Genomic DNA, 25,917 nt, shown 5'->3' with positions numbered 1-25,917 from the left:
AAAATGCATGTAAATTCAAGTTTCAGTAAGGCAACATGACATAATGGAAAGAATAACTGAACTACAGCTCAGGAGAATTAGGTTGAAGCGTCAGTTTCACCAGGCACTATGTGTGACGTTAAGCATGTCACTTTCTGCCTTTCTGATGTTCGATTTCTTCCTCAATAAATAAAGAAAACACCTGCCCCACCTATCTTACAGTGCTATGATGATGAAATAAGGTAAAATAATTTGAAAATAATAAAACACTATATGAATGTAAATCTTGAATATTGTATATTGTAAATATGAATATTAATGTAATTCTTAGAATATTAGAATATTAATTCTGTGTAATTACAACTCTTTTGTCCTGTCCCTCATCACAGTGTTTTATCTTCTGTGCCCTTTCAAACTGAAAGAATGATATTTACTGAGAATCTCACATGATACATTTTCATCAGAATTCACTTAAATTCTTTTTTAAAAATTTTTTCCAGTTTCATTAAGATATAACTGACATACAACATTACATGAGTTTAAGGTGTACTAACATAATGATTTCGTATATGTATGCGCTGTGAAATGACCACCACAGAAAGTTTAATTAAAATCTACCATTTCGGGTGCCTGAGTGGCTCAGCGGGTTAAGCCGCTGCCTTCGGCTCAGGTCATGATTCCAGGGTCCTGGGATCGAGTCCCACGTCGGGCTCTCTGCTCGGCAGGGAGCTTGCTTCCCTCTCACTCTCTCTCCCTGCCTCTTTGCCTACTTGTGATCTCTATCAAATAAATAAATAAAATCTTAAAAAAAAAACATCTACCATTTCATAGTTATAATTTTTTTTTCTTGTCATGATCACTTCAATTTTCAAGTGTAGTTTTAGGCATTTTATATTTAAGTTCTGACCCAAAAGATCAAATTTTAGGAGCACCCAGCTGCCTCAGTCAGAGGAATGTGCAACTCTTGATCTCAGGGTTGTGAGTTTAAGCTCCATGTGGGAAGCAGAGATTACTTAAATAAATAAAACTTAAAAATAAATAAATGAATAATAAAAGGATCAAATTTTAAATAACTACAACACTTGTGGGAAAATCTCAAGTTTCCCAGAGTGAGTTGTAATTATACATAACTATACATGCAGATGATCTGAATACGATTAGATATGCCAAAAAGCACGTAACTCTAATTAAATCCTTTGTCCTACCCTCTCTAAAATTTTAAAAGCCTGCCTCAATGTGGAATCAACAAAAGGACAAAATATCCAGTTATGTCTATTACCCTGGGAATATTTGGCAGTTCATAAATTTTGGCAGTTCATAATATCTTATGGCAGTTCATAAATATCTTACCTGGTAAACCTGTTAGAAGACATATTTTTATAATTCAGATTGCAATAGCATTACCTTAACCAGCCAACATGGAAACCATTTACAACAACACAGAAATACTAAAATTAGACCAATTCTGTATATGTAACATAAAAGTCTTAGTGATACAGTCCAAAAAAAAAAAATCTGGAAAATGTGTAAGTCTGAAATAATGTTATATCCAATTAAATTAGTCTTTATCATATAAATGAATATAGAAGCCCAGAAGTATCTTACATAAAGCTAAAGGATCACAGAAATGTCCTTACTGCCCAATGATAATTACATAACTCTCGATCAAGCAGCTACAACTGAGCAGCAAACAGAAAACATCCACCTATAGTCATACTGTTTTTGCCAATGACAAGAAAGTTTATCTTAAGTCTTAAAGATTGCAGATTTTTTTTTCCTATCTCCTGATTAGGTACAAAAACAAAAGGTGGAAGAAAAAAGATAAGAGGGAATCTGGCCCCCCCAAAATATTCTTCTTTTATAGGTAATCTTTTCTAAATGCTATAGGCAAAACACTTAATGTCTTCCATCTCAAAAGTCTTTCCTCACCCTTCCTTCTTTAAAAAGACATGAGTAGGGGCACCTGGATGGCTCAGTGGGTTGAGCCTCTGCTTTTGGCTTGGGTCATGCATGATCTCAGGGTCCTGGGATGGAGCATCGATCTCTCTGTTCAGCAGGGAGCCTGCTTCAACACGCCCGCACCCCCACCCTGCCTCTCTGCCCACTTCTGACCTGTCAAATACATAAATAAAATCTTAAAAAAAAAAAAAAGACATGAGTATATGATAATTGTTTTTCTCTGACTTATTTTGATCTCACTGATATGAGGAATTTGAGAAACAAGACAGAGGATCATAGGGGAAGGGAGGGAAAAATGAAAGGAGGAAACCAGAGAGGGAGACAAACCATAAGAAACTCTTAACCTTAGGCAACAAACAGGGTTGCAGAGTGGAGGGGGTTAGGAGGGATGAGGTGGCTGGGCAATGGACACTGGGGCAGGTATATGCTATAGTGAGTGCTGTGACTTGTGTAAGACTGATGAATCAGACCTGTAACTCTGAAACAAATAATACATTATATGTTTTATCCTTTTAAAGATTTTATTTATTTATTTGACAGAGAGAGAGAGACAGTGAGAGAGGGAACAGGGAGCCAGATGCAGGGGAGCCAGATGCAGGGCTGGATCCATCCAGACCTGAGCCAAAAGCAGACACCCAACTGACTGAGCCACCTAGGCACCATAATACATTATATGTTAATAAAAAAAAATAAGTATAGTAGCTTCAACTAGAATTTAAACAAAGTGGAGGCAAGGCAGAAAAGGGGAACAAGCATTTTCTCCTATTTTTTATCCCATTTACATTTCAGAAATGAACAACTGAATGACAACAGTTACTAGGAAGACTAACCACAGACTTAACTACTGCCATCTTAAAAAACAAAGTCAGATACCTGGCCAAAATCTAGTTAGAAAAATCATTTATTAACTAAGCTATGCTTTGGCCAAAACTTAATTTCACTAAAAAACAACAACAAAACCCCACGCAATTTCTATCAAGTGTAAGTAAGCAGTGTTGTAATTAAACATTAACAATATTAATATGTTTTAAGTCTTAAAAAAGTAAAACAATAATACCTCAACTATATATTTGTCAATAACCAACTGCTACTTTCTATAAGGTATATTTCTAGAAATAGCAATTGCTAGTAAGTTAGTAAAAAAGGAACATGTATATTATATATATTTGTTTATATATTCTCCAGTCATTTTGTCATCTCATGCAACAAGCAAATAAACTACCAAGCTCTCAAATATAAGTTGAAAATACATTTATACAGAACACCTTTTAACCTAACAATGAATTATGAAACTTTTAATTTTAAACATGTTAAATAAATTTGTATTTTGAGCTGGGGACTAAAATATTAGTAGCCACAAATTTTGTGTCTGCCAAACTTTAAGAATAATCATCACTCCCATGAATTCCAACTGGACCTATGAGAAGGGTAAATGGTTTTTTTTTGGGTTTTTTTGTTTTTGTTTTTTTAAAGATTTATTTATTTATTTATTTATTTATTTATTTATTTGACAGAGAGATCACAAGCAGGCAGAGAGGCAGGCAGAGAGAGAGGAGGAAGCAGGCTCCCTGCTGAGCAGAGAGCCCGATGCAGGGCTCGATCCCAGGACTCTGAGAGCCACCCAGGCGCCCGAGAAGGGTAAATGTTTTATACTACCTCCTCTCACAAACTTTCAAAAATAAAGCTCCCATGGGGTGCCTGCGTGGCTCAGTGGATTAAGCCTCTGCCTTCAGCTCAGGTCATGATCCCATGGTCCTGAGATGGAGCCCCGCATCGGGCTCTCTGCTCGGAGGGGAGCCTGCTTCCCTTCCTTTCTCTCTGCCTGCCTCTCTGCCTACTTGTGATCTCTGTCAGTCAAATAAATAAATAAAATCTTTGGGAAAAAAAAAAATAAAGCTCCCTTAAGAGACTCAGATTTGAGGAGCTCCTGGCTGACTCAGTCAGAGGAGTGTGTGGCTCTTGATCTTCAGGTTGTGAGTTCAGGTTTCACATTGGGTGTAGAGATTACTAAAAAAATAAATAAATTTATTAAAGAAGTCTCTTGAAAAAGAAAACAGATTCAGATTTCATAATTTAAAATGGAAATCTACATAAAACATTGTAAACATCGGAAACATTTTAAAAAATTTATTTGCTGTATCTCTTCTCTTTTGTACAGCTTATATTTGGATTGACCAGTATGTCTTACTTTTTTTACCCACTCAAAGTAAGCCCTCTACTTTAATCAGAATCAGCATTTATATCATTTTAGAATGTAGGTGGTTTATGATCGATCTCTACTTGGAAGAGCAAAAATTATGGATCAGTGTTCCAAAAGATAATTACTGAAGGACAGAGCAATTCTTTTTTGCAAAAAACACAGCATTCAAAAGTTTTGACGGTAGTATCACCACAAATATGCCCCAAGATGCGCTCAAAGGGAGAAAGTAATATAGTTGCAATTTAGGACCAAATAATGATAAATTTAGGAATGAGTTTTGCTGATACCGTAAGACCCAATAAAATCAGCAAAAACATCTTGGAATACTGGAATGAAAAGGCTATATTTCTTAACATAAAACTTTTCAAGTTTCTTTCTACAAGGAAAGTTGTATTCCTAATTTCAGACCCACAATCCTCTTCTCAAAAAACAGTAATGGTACCTTGGGCTTCCTGAAGTTGATTAATTTCATACAGTTTAAGAGAGAGCCAGTGTGCTTTTCCTAATTCTAAGTTAACACTAGAGAAAATCAACTTCACTTTGCTCAGTTACAGAAACGTAATTTCTAATGTATAGTTTTAATACAGAATCTATTTTTTTATTTAAAAAATTTTTTCTTTTAAGATTTTATTTATTTGACAGACAGAGATCACAAGTAGGCAGAGAGGGAGGCAGAGAGAAAGAGGGGGAAGCAGGCTCTCTGCTGAGCAGAGAGCCCAATGCAGGACCCTGGGATTATGACCTGAGCCGAAGGCAGAGGCTTTAACCCACTGAGCCACCCAGGAGCCCCCAGAATCTATTTTTTTAATTCTTCTAATTAAAGATGGGGAAAAGGAAGGCCTTCTTAAAAGCAATTGCTACTTGGGGGGCCTGGCTGTCTGAGTTGGTAGAGCATGTGACTCTCAATCTCAGGGTCATGAGTTCAAGTCCCACCTTGGGCAAAGAGTTTTCTTAACAAAATGATTAAAAAAAAAAATTAAAACTATGCTGTTTATTTTCCTTTTTTTTTAAGATTTTAAGAGCAGAGAGCCCAATGCGAGGCATGATCCCAGGACCCTGGGATCATGACCTAACTGAAGACAGAGCCTTTAACCCACTGAGCCACCCAGGCGTCCCCAAAACTGTGCTGTTTAAAAAAAAAAAAAAAAAAAAGCTACCATGAATTAAGAGCATTAAAAAACAGGCTACCATTAACAAAATGCCTCACATTTACCAGCATTTTCTATATATTATTCCAATCAATCATCTTTTTAAAAATATTTATTTATTTATTTTAGAGAGGGAGAGAGAGAGAGGATCATTTTTTTTTCCCCTAAAGATTATTTATTTATTTATTTATTTGACAGAAACACAGTGAAAGAGGGAACAGAAGCAGGGGGAGTGGGAGAGGGAGAAGCAGGCTTCCCCGCCAAGCAGGGAGCCCAATGCGGGGTTTGATCCTAAGACCCTGGGATCATGACATGAGCCCAAGGTAGTCGCTTAATGACTGAGACACCCAGGTGCGCCGAGAAAGAGAATCTTAAGCGCAGAGCCCAACTTGGGGCTCAATCTCACAACCCTGAGATCATGAACGGAGCAGAAACCAAGAGTTGGAAGTGTAACTGACTGAGCCACCCAGGTGCCCCCCAATTCAGTCATCTTAACTACTTGATGAAGTTTATTAGATGACTTTAATTTTAAGTAACTGAAACTCAGAAAAGTTATGTGACCTGTCCAATATCGCATAACCATACAGGATCTGAAGCCATATATTTTGGATTCCAAAGCTCATACTCTTTTTACCACACCAAACTGTATTAAGTGAATCTTCTCAACAATGGAGTATAACTAAAACAAATATTAACCAACAAGGTAAGCAGAAAAACTACAAGTACGGTAATGCTTCAGTTTAAAAACAGTAACAATGTCAGGAAAAACCTTTTTATTTTTAAAAAAGATTTTATTTATTTATTTGTCAGAGAGATAGAGCACAAGCAGGAGGAGAAGCTAGCTCCCCGCTGAGAAGGAGCCTGATGTGGGACTCAATCCCAGGACTCTGTGATCATGACCTGAGTCAAAGGCAGACACTTAATCGACTGAGCCACCCAGGTGTCCCAGGAAAATACTTTAGATAAAATTAAGTGCAATCAAGATTAGCAAACCCACTAACACCTCTTTGGCAGAGTTCTTAAAAAGACACACAAATCATGTTTTCATTTAGTAATTTCTGGCACCCACATCTACATTATTTCTAATGTATACTTACTACACATATACAACAAAATTTGTGCCAGAATAGGTTTTTTAAAAAGAAGACTCCTCACATACTCATTAGAAAAGTCACAAGGAATGAAGTACCTGGCAATTAAAGCCAAAAAAAATCTTAATGTTCAAAGGATAAACTTTATATTTTCTCTATCATAATAAATGGGTAAGGCTGAGGTTAGAAAGGAGTCCTGGCTTCTACTCATTATCCCAAATAGAAAATAAGCATTCAACACTCCAAAGAAATACTTGATTTTAATAAGTTAAAAAGAGCCTCAAACACCCATAAACCTCCAATTAATTCCAATAAGGAAAGGAAAGCATAATGACTAAGAGCACGGACTCTTAGGAAACCAGCTCATCTCTCATTGTGTGATCTCACCTAACTTGTTTTAACTCTTTAGCCTCAATTACCTCAGCTGTAAAATAAGGACAGCAGTAACCATATCACAGAGTTATTGATGAGTAAGCAAGATACTATATCTAAAATTGCACCACAGTGCTTAACACATGGAAATTGCTCAACAAATATTAGTTATTATTATTATTATTAATATTATCACTATTACTATCATTAAGGTCAGTTTGTCTTGCCTTCCTATACTCTTACTCTCCACTCCACAAAAATAATATAGAATCCATCATACTCATTTTAGGCTAACAGGTAACATGAGCATATTAAGCACTACAGATATATTCATTCAACATTTATTAGGCACCTATTACATGCCAAACATTCTATTATATACTGGGAGCACAAATATAAATAAAACATGACTCTTGCTAATTGAGATAGAAACTCAAATGAATGCAATAAAGTATTACAGATGTTGGGGCGCCTGGGTGGCTCAGTGGGTTAAAGCCTCTGTCTTCGGCTCAGGTCATGATCCCAGGGTCCTGGGATCGAGCCCCGCATCGGGCTCTCTGCTCAGCAGGGAGCCTGCTTCCTCCTCTCTCTCTGCCTACTTGTGATCTCTGTCTGTCAAATAAATTAAAAAAAAAAAAGTATTACAGATGTTATAAAAGTTATATACAGACAACATGAGAACACAGAAAAAGGAATGGTCAATTCCAGTTGGAGTAGTAATAAAGGACATGAGTTAGAGATGACAATTCTGAAACAAGAAGGTATCCAATAGGATACACAGCAGCAGCAGTGTATAGCAGTAGTTACAAACATGAGCTTCAGAGTCCAATACAACTGAATTATAATACCAACTTTGGGGCGCCTGGGTGGCTCAGCTGGTTAGGCATTCAACTCTTGATTTCAGCTCAGGTCATGATCTCGGGGTTGTGAGATCTTCCCCACCCTGGGGTTCCATGCTTAGTGGGGAGTCTGCTTGGGATCCTCTTCCTCTCCCTCTGCCCCTTTCCCCCAATCTCTCTCTCTCTCAAATAAATAAATAAATCTTTAAAAAATAAAATAAAATCCCAACTCCATCATTACTAGATATACGACTCTGTGTACATCACAAAATGTCTCTAAGTTTCAGTCTCCTCATCTGCAATTTGGGAATAACTGTTTTTGCAACTTGAAAAAAAAATTATTTGAGATGGTGAGGGGGGTGGACAGCAAGTGCACAAGCTGGGTGAGGGGCAGAGGGAGAGGCAAACTCCCCACTGAGAAGGGAGCCAGATGTCGGGCTCCATCCCGGAGTCCAGGATCATGACCTGAGCCAATGGTAGACACTTAACCAACTGAGGCACTTTTTGCAATTTTAATTTTTGATTAAAATCAAAATCTTCATATGATACTGGTAAAGAATATATGAGAATATATGGGTAAGTACGTATCCCAGTGGACAATAAGCACTCAACATATAGTAGCTATTATGATTCTAGAAGCCAAAGCAGCAGAAGCAAATTAAACCAGGGCCAATAATAGCCTGATATGCTCAGAGAACTATAACAATTTGGTATGACTAGAAACAAAAAGCAAATAAAGTAGGGTAAAAAAGGATAGAATTTAAAAACAGAAGCCAAATCCTAAATAGTCTTGTATGCCACATTAAGGAGTTTGATTTATCCTTTATCTAAGAAATGAGAAGGCTTTTTGTCAAAATAGTGGTATGACTGGACTGACATTAGACAGTTTACTCTGATAGCAAGGTAGAGTAAAAATTAGAGGGGTATAACCTTGAAGATAGAGCCAGGGATTAGTGAATTAAGTGCCATTGAAAGATGATGGTTTTATTTATGGCAGAAGCAACAAAGAAAGGGACAAATAAGATGTTAAGAAAGAACCTACAGGATTTAATGCCTGCTTAGATGTGTATGGTGAGAAGAAACAGCAGACATGAGATGTGAGGTTTCTGACTACAGTAAGTAACTTTTAGGCAATGTAATTTACAAAGGTGGAGGTAAAAAAAAAAAAAATTGGGGTGGAGGGGGAAATGATGAGTTCAGAATTAAAATTGGTGCCCTGAGGTATTTATACAATATTTATACAACATACACATAGTAGGCAGTTGGAAGGCTTCTTGGCAGACTGCTAATAGTAGGAGATGGAAGCCACATGGATATTTAAGAGAAGAATGCTCCTGCGAGAACAAACTGCAAATGCCAAAGGCTCTGAACCAGGACATGCCTGGAGTTTACAGAACATAATGAAGCAGCTGTGGTTTTGCTTAAATATGAACACAAGACAATCTGATGGTAATGAACTTTGTATCCTTTCATTTTTAATCATTGCCCTCTAAACTTGCCACTTAAAACCCATCAAACTCCTAAAGTATGACATCCAAACATCAAACTTTATAGTGATCATCCAGCTTACACAGGAGAATGATCCATACATTTGCATTTAGGATCATGGATTGTCACAAGATCATGAAAATATTAAAAGAGGTATAGCAATTAAAGTACACAATGCTTTGAACACACTCAAAAAAAAAATCTGTTAATATGTGAAAGGAGTTGGAAGGACAAATATAATTTGAATAAATAATTTACCTTGTTTAAAGAAGTTCCCTGAAATGTTCATGCTTGTGAAAAGACCAATATCTTTAAGGGCAGGGACCACATTTTTTCATCTTTGTCATTCTGAAGCGTAGCATAGTTTATCAAATAGTGGGCTCTATATAAATTATTGTAAAATAAACAAATTCACTCTACAATACCTAACAAACAGACTGCCAAGGACTCTAATTTCTGAAAGACATAACTTTATTTTGTATGATGTGAATTCATGAACAAGAGATCCTATCCTAAACTAAACTCTGATTTTCTTTTCTAGAGAATGAGAGAATGATTGTAACAGATAAGCAACAAGGAGATAATAATACACAAGAGGAAAGTACCTTTGATACTGTATTATCATACTATTCTAAATTTTGTAGGGGGAGGAATAATAGATCAAATCCATGCACCTGATTTAAGTATAGCCTTAATTAATGCTCTCTTCTAATTAAAAGGAAATAAACGTTTCTTTATCAAATCCTAAGTAAAACAGGTACTATAGTACATACTCTTACTGTTCATAGAGTGAAAATAACTAATAATTTAATATAATTGCAACCATTTGAGCAGTGACATCTAAGATTTGTTTTTGCCATTTAATCACATAGGTGATAACACTAGCTTGGGTGTCAAGCAAATTGTATGTTACTTAAATATTAGATCCACACCTCTTAAGCAGTTGTTAGAAGCTACCAAATGCAAAAACTCTAATGGTTTATATTTTATTCCACTTATTCATTTGTCCATTATCCTAAAAAAAAAAAAAAAGAAAAGAAAAGAAATTCCACCCACATTCTTCATGCAGACTATAGTCCACATCAAATGCATTCAGACTACAACTATGGAAACCAACCATCTCCTCCCACCTCCGTTTTATCTCCTCTCAAACATATACCCATGGTTTGTCAAGGAGAGGATACATGAAAAAAACTCAAATACTAATACTGTGACAACTTGCTCTTCTCATGGGCTGGCAAACACAGGTTTAAGACATTGAGTTATCCCCTTAGTCCAACAAGAGTGTAATAAGAGGGGCAGAAATTTCGACAGTTAGAATATTACTAATAGAGGGGAAGGAACTTTTATGTGTGACCACAGATTCTGTAGCATACTCCCTATTAAACTCTTCTGAAGACCCGATCAAGAGGAGAACATATCCAATAACCTAGAACAGCTAAAACAATCTTGAAAAAGAACAAAATTGGAGGACTTACACCTTCCCATTTCAAAATGTACTACAAAAAGCTACAGTAACCAAGACAGTATGGAATAAGCATAAGACATCTAGAAAAATTGAATTTAACAGAAATAAACCCTCTCATTTACAGTCAATTGACTTTTGACAAGGGTGCCAAGGCAATTCATTGGAGGAAAAAACAGTCTTTTCAACAAATGGTGTTGGGACAATTGGTTATTAACATTCAAAAGAATGAGGTGGAATCTCTACCTCACACCTTATATAAAAATTAATTCAAAATACACCTAAGATATAAATGTAAGAGTTAAACCTACAAAACTCTTAGAAGGAAGCAGGCATAAATCTTCATGACCACGGATTACACAACAGTTTCTTAGACGTGACACCAAAGGCAAAAGCAACAAAAGAAAAAAATAGGTAATATAAAAGTTGAGCTTCCCCAAAATTTTAAAATGTTAAGGACATAACTGAGTGAAGAGACAATCAAAAGAATGAGAAAAAATATCTGCAGATCATGTACCTAATATGGAACTAGTACTCAGAATACATAAAAAGAACACTTACAATTCAACAAGAAAACAACCCAATCAAGAAATGAGAAAAAGATCTGAGTAGGCATTTCTCCAAAGATACACAAATAAGCACATAAAAAGATGCTCAACTTCATTAGTTACTGAGGAAATGCAAATCAAAACCACAATACCACTCCAACCCACTAGGATGCCTATATTTAAAAAAAAAAAAAAAAGTTATCAAGGTTGTAGAGAAGTTGGAACCCTCATACATTGCTGATGGGAATGTAAAATGGTGCAGCTGCACAGAAAACAGTTTGTCAGTTCTTCAGAAAGTCAAACATGGGAGTTAGTTATCATAGGGCCTAGCAATTACACTCCTTAGGTATACACCTAAGAGAACTGAAAAGAAATTTCTTTCTTTTTTTTTTTAAAGATTTTTTTCTTTATTTGACAGACAGAGATCACAAGTAGGCAGAGAGAGAGAAGGGGAAGCAGGCTCACTGCTGAGCAGAGAGCCCGATGTGGGGCTCAATCCCAGGACCCTGAGATTATGACCTGAGCCAAAGGCAGAGGCTTAACCCACTGAGCCACCCAGTCATCCCTGAAAAGAAATTTCATGTAAAACTTATACACAATTGTTCACAGCATCTTTATTTATAGTCCCCAAATTGTAGAAAGAACTGATGAACAAAATGTGGTATATCCACAAAATGGGAGTATTTTCCCAACGGAGTACTAATACAAGTTACAACGTGTAGAAACCTTGGCAACAATATGCTAAGAAAGAAGCAAGGTACAAAAGACCTCAAATCATATGATTCCATTTATACGAAATGTCCATACTAAGCAAATCCAAAGACAAAGGCCTATTAGTGGTTATCAGAGAATGTGGAGTGGGGGCAGGAGGATGGATAGAAAATGACTGCTAGTGGGTACAAGGTTTTGTTTGGGGGTAGGGGGTGGTGATGAAAATGTTTTCAAAAGACAGTGCTGGTAGTTGTGCAACTTTGTAAATACATTAAAAGCCACTGAATTGTACATAAAGAATGAACCTATGATATGTGAATTATATTTCAATTTTTAAAACTCTGGGAATTTGAATTTGAAAAGTACTTTGGAAATCTGTTCAATTTCCCATTTTGATAAATGCACTATGGTTATGTAAGAGAATATTCAGGGAATGTAAACTCAAGAATTTAAGGGTAAAGAGGCATGAGGTATGCAACCTATTTTCAAATGAGTCAGAAAATAAATTATTCACTTATTTGTTTATAGAAAGAGAATAGGACAATATGAACACAACTGGTGAGTCTTGGTAAAGGATATATGGAGGGGAGGGAGTTCCTTGTACTACTGTTCCAACTTTCCAGTAAGTTTCAAATTTCAAAATAAAAAGTAACAAAGGAAGATAATGTAACCAATATAATTGGAATATTACCCCTTCGGGATCGCTTTTTTGATAATGATAGTTTGTTTCACCTATGTAACTGAATTTGCGACTGTACAATTTTTAAAAGACAAAAATAAAAATATAGAGATATAGCAGAAGAATAAGTAAACAGAGGAAAAAATCAATTAGAAGCTGGTAAGAGCTGAAAGTCCTTCCAAAGTGTACCACTCAAGGTATCAACTGACAAGGTCAAACCTTTACTTTCTGACTAAGATTTCATAAAATGCTTACATGAAAATTTTTTCAATTCTACATCATTAAAGAAAATATTAAGGTTCATTTATCCTGCTTTAATACTATACTGAGATAATTTTTTTAAACTGAATTTACCACTAGTGATATAAAGGATAAAACATGTTCTTCCTAGCATTTAATCAATACACGAAGCATTGTGATCAATCACAAGTTAGACAATATGAGAATGAATCAGGAAAAAAGGGGGATTATATTTCAGAAACATTGACTCATCTACACTATTCCATGTTAACTGGGTTCAATGCCTTTAGGGAAGACACCAACTGAGTGCTCACACAGCCTCTCCCTATTACAGATGACTTTTATTATTTTGTCAGATTCAAACCTTTTGATTTGGTAATATCTAATGCAATAATACAATTAAGATTTCTTTAAAGATTTTATTTTGAAAGAGAGAGAGAGGGAGGGGAGGGACAGAGGCAGAGGGAGAGAGAGAAACCCAAGCGGACTCTATGCCAAGCAAAGACCCTAATGTGGGGATCCAACCCACAACACTGAGATTATGACTCAAGCCGAAATTAAAAACTGGACACTTAACCAACTGAGTCGCCCAGGTGCCCCAACACAATTACATTAAGATTTGCATTAAAACAGGGGCACCTGGGTGGCTCAGTCAGTTAAGTATCTGCTTTTGGCTCAGGTCATGATCCCAGAGTCCTGGGATCAAGCCACACATTGGGCTCCCTACTCAGTGGAGACTCTGCTTCTTCCTCTCCCTCTGCTGTGTATTCTCTCAGTCTGTCAAATAAATAAATAAAATCTTAGAAAAAAAAAAAAAGATTTGCATTAAAACTTGTTCTCAAAGTGATCTACAGATTCAGTGTAATTCCTACCAAAAGCCCAAGGGCCATTTTGGCAGAAATACAAAAACTCATCCTAAAATTCACGTGGAATTTCAAGGGACCCTGAACAATCTTGAAAAAGAAGAACAAATTTGAAGGACCAACACTGCCTGATTCAAAACTTAATAGAAAAGTTACAGTAATCAAATCAGAGTGATACCGGCATAAGACCAACATATAGACTAACGGAACAGAAAGAAACCCTCCAACATATGGCAAATTGATTTTCTTTTCTTTCTTTTTTTTTTTTTTTAAGATTTATTTGTCAGAGAGAGCACAAAGCAGGGGGAACAGCAGGCAGAGGGAGAAGCAGGCTCCCCCCTCAGCAAGGAGCATGATATGGGACTCGATTCCAGGACCCTGGAATCACGACCAGAGCAGAAGGGTCGACTAAACCACCCAGGTGTCCTGGCAAACTGATTTTCAACATGGATGTAAAGACCAGTCAATTGGGAGATGATAATGTTTTCAACAAATCATGCTGGAAAAAAATGGATACCCATATGCAAAAGAATGAAGTTGGACACTGATCTTATATTGTATACAAAAATTAACTCAAAATGGATCTAAGACCTAAATTAAGAGCTAAAACTACAAAATTCTTAGAAGAAAACATTGGAAAAAAAATCTTCATGACATTGGATTTGGCAACAACTTTATGCATATGACACCAAAAGTATAAACGAAAGAAAAAATAGGTAAATTGGACTTCATCAAAATTAAAAACTTGGAGGAATGAAAGGCCACCTATCAACAGAGTAAGAAGGCAACCTACGGAATGGGAAAAAAATAGGTGCAAATTACATATATGATAAGAAATTAATACCCAAAGAACATCTATACTTAAACATTGAAAAAAGCAACCCAACTAAAAATGGGGATAGCAGGGCACCTGGGTGGCTCAGTAGGTTAAGCGTCTGTCTTCAGCTCAGGTCATAACCCCAGGGTCCTGGGATCAAGCCCTGCACAGGCTCCCTGTTCAGTGGGGAACCTGCTTCTCTCTCTCACTTTCCCTCTGTGTACTCTCACTCTCAAATATAAATCTTTAAAAATAATAATAAATAAATATAAATAAAAATGGGGATAGGATTTGAATAGACATTTCTCCAAAGAAGATATACAAATGGCCAAAGGCACTTAAAGATGCTCAATATCACTAATCATTAGGGAAATACAAATTAAAACCACAATGAGATACCACTTCACACAAATCAGGATGGCTGTTGTCAAAAGCAAAAACAAAATAAAAAACAAGTATTAGCTAAAATGTGTGGCAATTAGAACCCTTGTGCAATTTTGGTCAGAATGTAAAATACTATAGCTACTATGGAAAACAGTATGGTAATTCCTCAAAAAATTAAAAACAGAATTACTATATGATCCCGCAATCCTACTACCATACTCAGAAGAACTGAAAGCAGGGACTTAAATCGGTATTTGTACACCCGTGTTTATAGAAGCATATTCATAACTGCCAGAAGGTAAAAGCAATTCAAGTGTCCATCAACAGATGAATAGATAAACAAAATGTAGTGTATACATACAACGGTATAGTATTCAGCCTTCAAAAGGAATGAAATTCTGACACATGCTACAACATGGATGAACCTTGAAGACATAATGCTAAGTGAAACAAGCCAGTCACAAAAAGAGAAACACTGTACGATTCCACTTATTTGACATACCCAGAGTAGTTAAATTTACAAAGAAAGAAAGTAGATGGGGCACCTGGGTGGCTCAGTCGGTTAAGCAGCTGCCTTCGGCTCAGGTCATGATGCCAGGGTCCTGGGATGGAGCCCTGCGTTGGGCTCCCTGCTCAGCAGAGAGCCTGCTTCTCCCTCTCCCTCTGTTTGCTGCTCTGCCTACTTGTGTTCTCTAACTCTCTAATAAATAAATAAATAAAACATTAAAAAGAAAGAAAGAAAGTAGAAATGTGGTTGCTAGGGGCTGGGGAAGGGTAGATGGGGATCAATACAAAATCTGGGAAGATAAAAACATTCTGGAGATGGCTGCTAGTGAAGGCTGCACAACAATGTGAATGTACTTAATGCCACTGAACTGGACCCTCTAAAATGGTTAAAATGGTAAATTTTATGTTATGTATATTCTAAGAAAACTAAAAAATGGTTAAAATGGTCAATTTTGTCTCTGTATATTTTGTTACACACACAAAAACAGAAACAAAATTTGTTCTCAATCCAACTGTCCTCATTACAAACTGTTAAACAAATCAAACTTACCTTGGCAACTTAATAAACTGCCAAGAAAACCAATTCTTTGGTTCTTAAGGCTAATCCCTAGGGGTATACTTGCCTTTCTCTTTTCAAAATTGCTCACTAATGCAGATAAATCAAACAGCCAGGATACACTAGGGTATCTACTTTAAAAAAAAAAAAAGAACAAAAGCAAACACCTTTTCTACTACTGAAAACATCCATTAAGGGAAAAACTTTATGAGAACAGAAGTGTACTTAAAGGAGGAAGATCAAATGTGCTCTTTGACAAACAGCTGCTAAGTTTCAGTCTAGCAAGTAAAACAGAGCTTTATATACAAGTTTACTTTTTTCCTGGTTTAGGTAAAGTTGGCCAGAAAAAGGCAAGCCAATCAATCATCACAAGGCAAATGATCTTCATTCACAGGAACTACACACCATCGTTAACTAACAATAGAACAGCACCTAGACTTTAATTTCTACAAGTTAATCAGAGTGTTAACAATATACAAAACCAACATTTTCCATATTGGCAAAGGTGCAAAATTGGGTTTATGCCTTTTTATATCAGGAGTTTTAGTATTTATTTAATTCTTTTAAGATGAATGAAATTTTCAAGTAAGTTCGATTACAAAATTACCTTAGAATAGTGCTCCTCCTGTACTCAATGGTATACTTTTTTTTTTAAAGATTTTACTTATTTGACAGATGGAGATGACAAGTAGGCAGAGAAACAGGCAGAGAGAGAGGAGGAAGCAGGCTCCCTGCTGAGCAGAGAGCCCGATGCCGAGCTCAATACCAGGACCCTGGGATCATGACCCGAGCGGAAGGCAGAGGCTTTAACGCACTGAGGCACCCAGGCGCCCCCTCAATGGTATACTTTTAACTGCCTTCTTAATATACTGATCTACCCAGCAGTCACCAATTTCATTAAATAATATAAAACTTTTCAGGCTGGGTTATGGACATTGAAGAGGGTATGTGCTATGGTGAGTGCTGTGAATTGTCTGAGACTGATGGTTCACAGACCTGTACCCCTGAAGCAAATAATATATTATATGTTAATTTAAATAAACAAATAAATAAAATAAACTTTTCCAACAAGGTCAACTATGGATTATGTGCTAGTTTGAGATAGGCATGTCTTAAGCAACTAATTAAATTCATTGGTACAATGCACCAAAAAAGAAACAGCAGGACAAGTAAGATAACTAGAATGAGAGTCAGATGACCTATTTTCTACTACAAATTAGCTGTGTTATCCTGGGCAAGTCACTTAGCTCAACTGTGTCCAGACTTGTAAGGCTTTGCCCAGGGTCCCAACATGAAGTTTCTAATTTGACATTTTGCCAAATATGGGTATTTTAAAAAATTCATATCATAACAGTAAGAAGAGCATTATCTCAAAATAGAAAAAAAAAGTACAGAAAAATAGCTTTATAAGTTCATTACATTTTCCTTACTTTTCTCGTCTCACTTTAATGAAAACTTCTACAGGGACTAAGCAAGTATTTATTGGAGAAACAGTAGTTTGTAACCCAAACTGCCTCTATTTCTTAATCTGAAGAAGTAAAATAATAGCATGGGTTCTGGATTCAGTACTAGATTCAAATCCTAGCTTTACCACCTACTAGCTGTGTAACATTTTAACCAATTTTTTTGGTTTTTGTTTTACGGATTCATCATTTCCCTGAGCCTACATTATAAAAATGCAGACATCTACCTCAAAGGGGTATTGAAACAAATAATGAAGGTACCTAATACGGTACTGGCACATAATATGCATTCGGTAAATGGTAGCGGTTACCTAAAAAGGCGATGAGATAGGATTATCACCAAGATTCTATGACTTTATAGACATGCAACAGAAAACTATACATAATAAAGGCCAAGAAGATATATATATTGAAATAGTTAGGGGGACCTGGGTGGCTCAGTCCTTAAGCATCTGCCTTCAGCTCAGGTCATGATCTCAGGTCCTAGGATGGAGCCCCACATTGGGTTCCCCGCTCAGGGAGCAGTCTGCTTGTCTCTCTCCCCCTGCCCCTCCCCCGCTCTTGCTCTCTCTCTCAAATGAATAAATAACCTTAAAGAAAAGAAAAGAATGGAAAAGAAAAGAAATAGGGTGCCTGGGTGGCTCAGTTGGTTGGGTGTCTGCCTTCAGCTCGGGTCGTGATCTCAGGGTCCTGGGATTGAGTCCCACGCTGGGTTCCCCGCTCAGCAGGGAGTCAGCTTGTCCCTCTGCTCCTCCTCCCGCCCACCCCTCCCCACTTGTTTCCTCTCTCTCTCTCTCTCTCTCTCTCTCGCACTCTGTCTCTCTCTCAGGAAATAAATAAAATCTCAAAAAAAAAAAAAAAGAAAGAAAGAAAGAAACAGTTAATTTATAATGGGTTAAAAAAGGAATTTTTTTATAATGGGTAAAAAAAGGAACTGATTTTATTTCTTATACTTTTGGTTACATAGGAAGGTAGATTTGGTTAAAAAAAAAAAAAGGTAGACTCTTTTTACTTGCCAACTCAAGACTAGTACTTTTTAAAAACTGCTTTGCTTTCTCTTTAAAGCAAAATATTTTATTTACCTAATCTATCATTGAATCAGGCCAGAATTGGTTTTCAGAGGTTATCTAGTGCATTTTTACCTTACTACCAGATAGACTCAGGAAGGAATGTGCTTAAACTCATCTCCAATGCTTCATTCTTAACGTGTTTTATCACTCTGATTAGAAAAAGTTTAAATCCTTCTCAAATTTACAGCTTAGAAATCTCATATATAGGGGTGCCTGGGTGGCTCAGTGGGTTAAAGCCTCTGCCTTCGGCTCAGGTCATGATCCCAGGGTTCTGGGATTGAGCCCCATATCAGACTCTCTGCTCAGCAGGGAGCCTGCTTCCCCCTCTCTTTCTGCCTGCCTCTCTGCCCTCTCTCTCTGCCTGCCTCTCTGCCTACTTGTGATCTCTTGTCTGTCAAATAAATAAATAAAATCTTAAAAAAAAAAAAAAAAAGAAATGTACTAAATAACAACCATAAGAAAACCTTCCATCCTTCAAGTTTCACAATAAGGTTTTCCTCCATCCAAATCTAATCAACTTTGGCTTGACCCACCATTCATATAACCATACTTATCAACACATCATTTTATATGGAAAGTCTTCTTTTTTTAAAGGTTTTTAAATTTATATATTTGACAGAGAGACAGCAAGAGAGGGAATACAAACAGGGGGAGTGGGAGAGGGAGAAGCAGGCTTCCCGCTGAGCACGAAGACCAATGCAGGGCTCAATCCTGCATTAATACTCATGCAATATGAGTTGATACTCATGCAATGTAACAAATTGTGACAGTAGTAACATGTAGCTTTTCCTTCTGTAAACATTTCCAGTGTCTCCAAAGTTTGCTCACTAGTATACAAAGTTATATTTCCTATTTTATCACCAGTATTGATAATTTATGGAATAAAGCACTTTCTACCTTGAACAAAGTCCCCATCAAAGTTTTTTAGAAGTTTATTTTCATGAATAATAAATGAATTTTTCAAAAACAATAGAGTATTTTAAGTGAAAGTTACTCAAAATGATAAACTTACTGCAGAAAATTTACAGCATTTAACTTTTCAGTACCCTCCTTCAATTTCTCTCTTGTCTAGATTATAAGCACAAGCCTTGAAATGCTATTAAAAGCAGTGACTCACCTTGTTTACCTAAAGTTTGAATACAGAGTATTCGTGACAAAATTGCCATCCCTGCTGATAAGAATGGACTCGAGACCAGTGGTTCTCAACCAGGGGTGAGTTTGTCCCCAGGAGACATTTTAACAATGTCTGGACATTTATGGCTCTCACAACTGGATGGGTTCTACTGGCATCTAGTGGGTAAACGCCAGGGATGTTGTTAATGCACAGGACAGCCTCTAACAACAAGAATTATCTAGACTAAAACATCAGTATGTTGCTGTTGAGAAACCTTGTTCCAGATTACAGATTATAAGTAACTCTAAAGCAAATGATACATCTCCTCAACTAGAGAAAATCAAAATAGAAATTCAGTATGGCTGTACTTTTGCCTCTAAAAATAATTTTCAAGGAAAAAAAAATCCCTACAAAGCTTTTGCTATAATTTGCTATAAATTACTGTACACAGTGTTTGTGTGCTTCTACCTAATTACAAGTAAGGCACATGCCTCAAGATAAGAAAAAAAAACCTCAATATGATAAAAACCTATGCTGTCTAATTGGGTATCTATCTTTAAAGTATCTGTATATAAACAAATACACACACATACATAGGTTTATATAGGCCTAGAAAATTTCAAAAAAAAACAACAAAAAACACACAACTGTAATATTGGTTATCACTGAAGAATGGGATTTGAAGGATCAGTGGGAATGAAAGGACTTCTACTTTGCACCTTATACCTAACACCTACACTGTTGAATTTTTCAACATGAGACTATATGACTTTTATCATTTTAAAGTGGGGGATAACTGGGTGGCTAAGTTGGCTGAGGATCTGCCTTCTGCTCAGGTCATGATCCTGAGGTCCTGGGATTGAGACCTGTGTCAGGCTCTCTGCTCCTCAGCGAGCCTGCTTCTCCCTCTCTCTCTGTCCCCACCACTCTCCCCAACCCCCACTCGTGCTCTCTCTGTCTCTCTCACCCTCTCGCTCTCTCAAATAAGTAAATAAAATCTTGAAAACAAGAAGTTAAAAGGAGAATATCATGCATACATATGCATACACTCTTATGACAGAAAAATCAATTCACAAACCTCACAAAAGTCTTTCCTTTAGGTTATTTTCTTCTTTTTTACTTGCTTAAAAAAGACTACGAATCTAAAAATCAACATTTAAAAATTGTTTTTTTAAAGAATTTTCAACCTGATTTCTATTCTAAACAATAGTATATTTCAATAGGATCCAATGCAAGTTCTGATTTCTATTCAAGGCCTTGGAGAGCTAAGGAGCATTCTTGCTATGCCTGAAGAAATATAAAACAAATATTTACCTATGTTTAAAACAACAAGAACCAAAGATCCTAAATGGTGGCATTCTCTAAGCTAGTATAATTCTAATAAAAAATTTACAAAAAGACCCAAGCCCATTCCTTAAGCTGAACAGTCTTTTGACTTAGCCAGCAAGGGAAAAGAGCTTGTTTTTTCTTAGCTATAGGCTCTCACAATGAACAAATAAGAGGTCCTTAGAGTATCTATGCCTCTATACACCAAATATATAGGACTTCAACTAATTCTAGAGCAAATAAACTAAGCCTCCACACTTCTTACTTATTTCTCACCAAGTCCTGCCCCATTTGAAAAACAAGACAAATTTCACTCTCAAACTATAAAATGACTCATTATCTTTCTGGATGTCTAAAGTATAAGTACTTGGTTCTAGAACATCTAGGGAAGACAAAAATAAAGATTTTAGCATTATTCATCAAATGCCAATTGGGTGAGTATTTTTTGAACAATATTATGATCTCTTCATACTGGAAATTCAAAGGCAATGATATGGGAGAAGATGGCTAATACTTTGAAAGAGAAAAGAAAAAAAAAGGAAGAAATCTGCTTGGGCAAAATATGTCATTTCACTCACAAACACATAGACTATCCTCTACCACACATACTGTAAAGACCAGATACTCCAGGAATTTCTTCTCTATGTGATATGGGAGAAAGAAGTCATAAAAACAAAATTTCCTTTTTCTATAGGTTAAGAAAGAATCTATATGCACCCTGAGCAACATCTTAGACTAAGATAAAGTCTCCAGGTATCCCAGACACACTCATTCCAAAAATGAGGCCCACCGATATACACTTAATACCTAAATCCTTTTTAGGCACAGAAAACTTAAGTAACAGGGAACTAAGGAGTTCTACCACTAGCCTAAATGGGTACAAGAATCATCAATAAATAACATCCAAAAAAACCATCAAAAAAACAAAAAGGTACGATTCTGCTCACAGCTTTAATCACATGGTATGGGGAATCCAAATGAAATACAGTAAGCTAGAGAAAGAGAGATGCTGTGTGTGTGTGTGTGTGTGTGTGTGTGTGTGTGTATACAAGCCTCATAGAAATGGTTACTTCAAAAACTCATTTCCCAGATATAACACATGAGCCAAAGAAGTTAGAAATTTATGACTTTGGAGGCTCACTCGCACTCTACCTCTGAAAAAATTTAAACATATTATTTATGTAAAAGTGCATTAGTGATCTTTCACATTACCTATGATAATTATGTAAAAATGGTCCAGAAAATCAAGGACATTACTTTCAGAAAAAAGGAAACCTTTTCCGTCTCTCTTACAAGTTAGGGAAGAAAAAAAAAGACTCTATCTTTAAAATCTAAAGGTATTCCCACTTTGCTTTGTAGGTAAAAAGTACATGTGTTTTAGGTTCCTCTCTCATCCACTTTCATTGAATGGATGAAAGAAAGTCTTCCATAAGCACAAGAGTGGAGGTGCTCCAGAGACTCTCCCCATAACTGCCTACTCAAATAAAATCCTGTCCCACTTTGACTTAGAAGTTAATTCTCTTAAAGTGAAATCCAAAGATACAGACATTCAAGGGACTAGCTTCCTTACAACCCACACACTATATTTTCCAAAGCGAAATGTTGGAGTGAAAATGTACTAACATTTTAAAACTAAATGAACCCCTGTTCAGACATGGTAAGACAATGTAGAATGGTAAGACAATGCACTAACTGTATTCTGCAACCCACAAATAGTTTCTTATTCCTCTCAAACACAACAGCCAGGATAGTTGTACACAGAGAAATCTCTGTACTTTAACAGCAAGATCAGAGGCTAAAATAATTGGTCATAGGGGAATGAAGGAGGCACCTTAGAACCAAAATAGAATACTCTGGGCACTTAGAACAATAGCCGTCAAGAAACAGTACTATATCCAAGCCATGGTCAAGAGATAAAAGTACATATATAATATATCTCCCTATTCCCTAGGGCCCAAAAGATGATGATGCCTTCCATCCCAGGTTGCTCGGACCTAAAAAGGCACAGTTAAGAGTTAAAGAGTTACAAGAAATGAAGGATCTGATCATTAATTTCTGCAAAAGCTGTTCAGTGTTTCAACTTCTCCAAGTCTAAAAAATACAGACTTCAGCTATCCAGCTATTCTGAAGTTCAAAGATGCACTGGAATTTCCTTTTCCTGCATAACTTCACAAAAGGTCCCAGGTGCAAGACTCACGTGCCTTCTCAGGGTAAAAGCAGAGAGCTTCTTCATACTAACATGCTTCAAACTAAAAAAGGAGATTAAGAACACTTCTTTCATACGTAGGTAAGGCACAGGGCAAATAAATGACAGACAACTCAACTCTGGGGACAGACATATAGTGGAAATGCCCTTTCAGCGAGCAAGCTCTGTCTCTGTCTCAGTTTCTCTCTCCCTCTCCTGTCTCGCTCGCTCTCTCAGTACCAAGGGCAGGGACTCTGGCAAGACCCCGCCCCCCATCTCCAAAGCGGGGTGGGCGGGAGGTAGCCAGAGGAGTCCTTGTTCCCGCGCGAAGCTTAGAGACCAAAGGACTCCCCATTGTGGGTCTACGGATGGTGACGCGAACCGGTCCGGCTCGAGCAGCCGGCTGAAGAGTAAGCTGAGGGCGCACTAGGCCCGCACCGCTGCCACTGCCGCCATGGAGCCGATCGCTGTCAGAGAACGGCTCCGCCCGGGGAGCCAGAGGATGGCCCGGGCCCTGTGCCGGCCCAAAGAGAAATCATGCCTCACACTGTATGGAAGGCGGGGGTCCTGGAAGCGTACCTCGGACACCTCGTCCTCGTCGCTGCCAGAGGCACCACCTCCACCCCCGGTCCTCAGCACCGCAGCCGCCAACTTGAAATCCAGCGCCGCATCTCCTCCGGCCGCACTGCTGCCGCCGCCACCGACGCCCGGCGCGGGCCCGGCCTCCCCAAAGAGTCTCACGGTGCGAATCCCCAGTCCGACCCCTCCCGGCGGAGGCGGCTCCGAGGCCCCGGCTGGGGCGGATCGCGGAGCCACCGAGTCCAGGTCCTCCTCAAAGGAGGTGCCGCCGCCTCCGCCATCGGTCAGCATGGTTCGCACGCGGAGCCGGAGACGCTGCCGAGTCACTCGCAGCCACCGCCGCCGCCGATCCCGGGAACGAGAGGAACAGCAGGAGGAAGAAGCTTCTCCTTCCCCCGTCCCAGCAGCGCCACTAACTTCTCACTGCCTAACCTGCTGCCTCCCGCCCCCCACACTCGCCACTGGCTGCAGCTCCCCAGCGGCTGCAGATCATTGGCCAAGGTGACCCGTCGCTCAGGCTCTTCGTCACGCGCCGCTTGCTGGCTCGCGGCCTCCAAGCTGCGTTGACCCGCGCAGCCCTAGGCGGTTGCGAACACCCGCCTCCTAGTCCCCACGCGCCGACTTCCGGTCCTTTTCTACGTCTATTGGTCAACCTCTCTCACTACCTCGTCACGACCTTAAAGTGGATTAGTTCGCCTTGTGGTCAGTCATAGTGACCCCTGACAATAGGAAGCTTCATTGGCGCCACAAAGTGTCGATCACTTTGCCACAGGACGTCGCGTGCTACAATTGGCCCACAATAGTACCATTCATCCCGCCCCCATCTGAGGTGACGGGAAAGGGCTGGGGAATTTCCACTTCTGATTAAAATGACCGCAGAGGTGACGACCCTCAAGAATTGGTAAGATTTGGAGCAGAATTCACCCGGAGTTTGGTGGGGCTTATCTGTCAAGGATGCAAGAGGCGCGGAGATTACGAAGCTCCCACCTGTCGCTCCCCGCCGGACGCGGAGACTGCGGCCGGAGAGTTGCTGCATGGGGATTGGAGGAGAGAAGCAATCCGTCTCAGCGCGTCTCCACCTTCCTGACAGCCCCTGGTTGGAGGAGCGGAGCGTCAGTCACTGGAGCGGTCGCCACCTCTGGGACAGGTGAGATTGTGTAACCTATGCCTTTGGCTCTTTGGGCGGGTGTAGGGGGCTGGGACAGGCGAGGAGGCAGGGCTGTTCTTGCTTGGCGCCTCCAGCCTTTCAGAGGGGAGCCCGGCGCGCGAAGCTGAGGAGACCAAGGGGGCACTGCTTGGGATGTGGCCGCCCCGAGGCGATTCCGCCCGCCCGCGTGCCGGGACGTGGCTGGGTGAGGCAGTTCTACAACCTGCCGCCGGGATGGCCCCGCGGGGCCGCGTTCTCTTGCTCGTGGAAGGCGGCGGGCCTGAGGGCTGGACAGCGCCTTGCCTCAGTACTGGGAACTGTCCCACCGGGGAAGGTGGGAAGGTAGCGAACAGCTCGAGGAAATCAGACCGCAGGGCGTGTTTAGAGTGCGGGCTCTGGAGCTGTTACGAATTCTGGTCCCTCCACTTACTTGCTGTGTGACCTACGGGCGTTCTGTGCTGAATCTCTGTGACTTTCAGTTCGTTCATCTGTAAAATGGGACCAATAGCAGCACGTCCCTCATTGCGTTGTTGTTTTGAATACGTTAGCATAAGGCGGTGAGCAAAGTGCCAAACTTAAAGACCCATTTTTATTAGTTACTCTTCCTTCAGGAGTCTTCCACCTGCCCCTGGATCCGGGGGCAACCAAACTAATTCTTGTCTTATTTCGGTGATGCAAAACAAGCTAGCTAAGGCGGGTGGCGGGAGTTGGGGGCGGGGGGTCCGGCGTGCGGAGGTGTCTTCCCCCTTCCAAGGATCTGTCTCTGCTTCTATTATCCCTATCTTTATCCCTCTATCTCTTTTGTCAATAAAGAGGGGCTTTAAAATACTCATGCTTCGACAAATCCTATGATCAAAGATCACCAGAGGGGCACCTGGGTGTCTCAGGGGGTTAAAGCGCTACTCGTGCTCTCTCTCTCTCTCTCTCTCTCTCTCTGTAAAAAAAAAAAAAAAAAAGTCACCAGAAAGGCGTTTGGTGAAGTTTGTATTGCAAATGTCCTTTGACCCAGAGAATGTGCATATGACTTAGGTTGGTTAAAAGCAAAAGATTTGGCACTTCTCCTCTTGCAACTCTAGCAAAAGTCTTTGTATATCTTGATTGTGCAATTTTTAATATTTCACCTACCTTGAGCTGTAATCTGAAAATTCTGTAAAGACTATAACAATTTGGGGGCACCTGGGTGGCTC

At 38.9% G+C, this 25,917-nt stretch overlaps 1 protein-coding gene across 14 annotated transcripts in view; it reads right to left on the bottom strand.

Moving 5' to 3' along the window:
• The window catches only part of LOC116861037 (ankyrin repeat and KH domain-containing protein 1), a 128,116-nt gene extending 104,117 nt beyond the window's left edge, over positions 1 to 23,999 (bottom strand). For 6 of the 14 annotated variants that reach the window (XM_032847470.1, XM_032847472.1, XM_032847471.1 and 3 more), the window contains exon 1: positions 23,584 to 23,984. In XM_032847470.1, the coding sequence (XP_032703361.1) occupies positions 23,584 to 23,874 (291 nt within the window). In that variant the 5' untranslated portion in view covers positions 23,875 to 23,984. Of the gene's footprint in view, positions 1 to 23,583 lie in introns of all 14 variants that reach the window. The other 8 variants (XM_032847476.1, XM_032847475.1, XM_032847477.1 and 5 more) reach the window with 4 other exon arrangements.
• Positions 24,000 to 25,917: the final 1,918 nt, after the last annotated feature.

The sequence above is a fragment of the Lontra canadensis genome, unplaced genomic scaffold (genome assembly GCF_010015895.1).
Source record: "Lontra canadensis isolate GAN:19392208 unplaced genomic scaffold, GSC_riverotter_1.0 scaffold189, whole genome shotgun sequence".
NCBI lineage: Eukaryota > Metazoa > Chordata > Mammalia > Carnivora > Mustelidae > Lontra > Lontra canadensis.
This window is presented reverse-complemented; position numbering and strand designations above follow the sequence as displayed.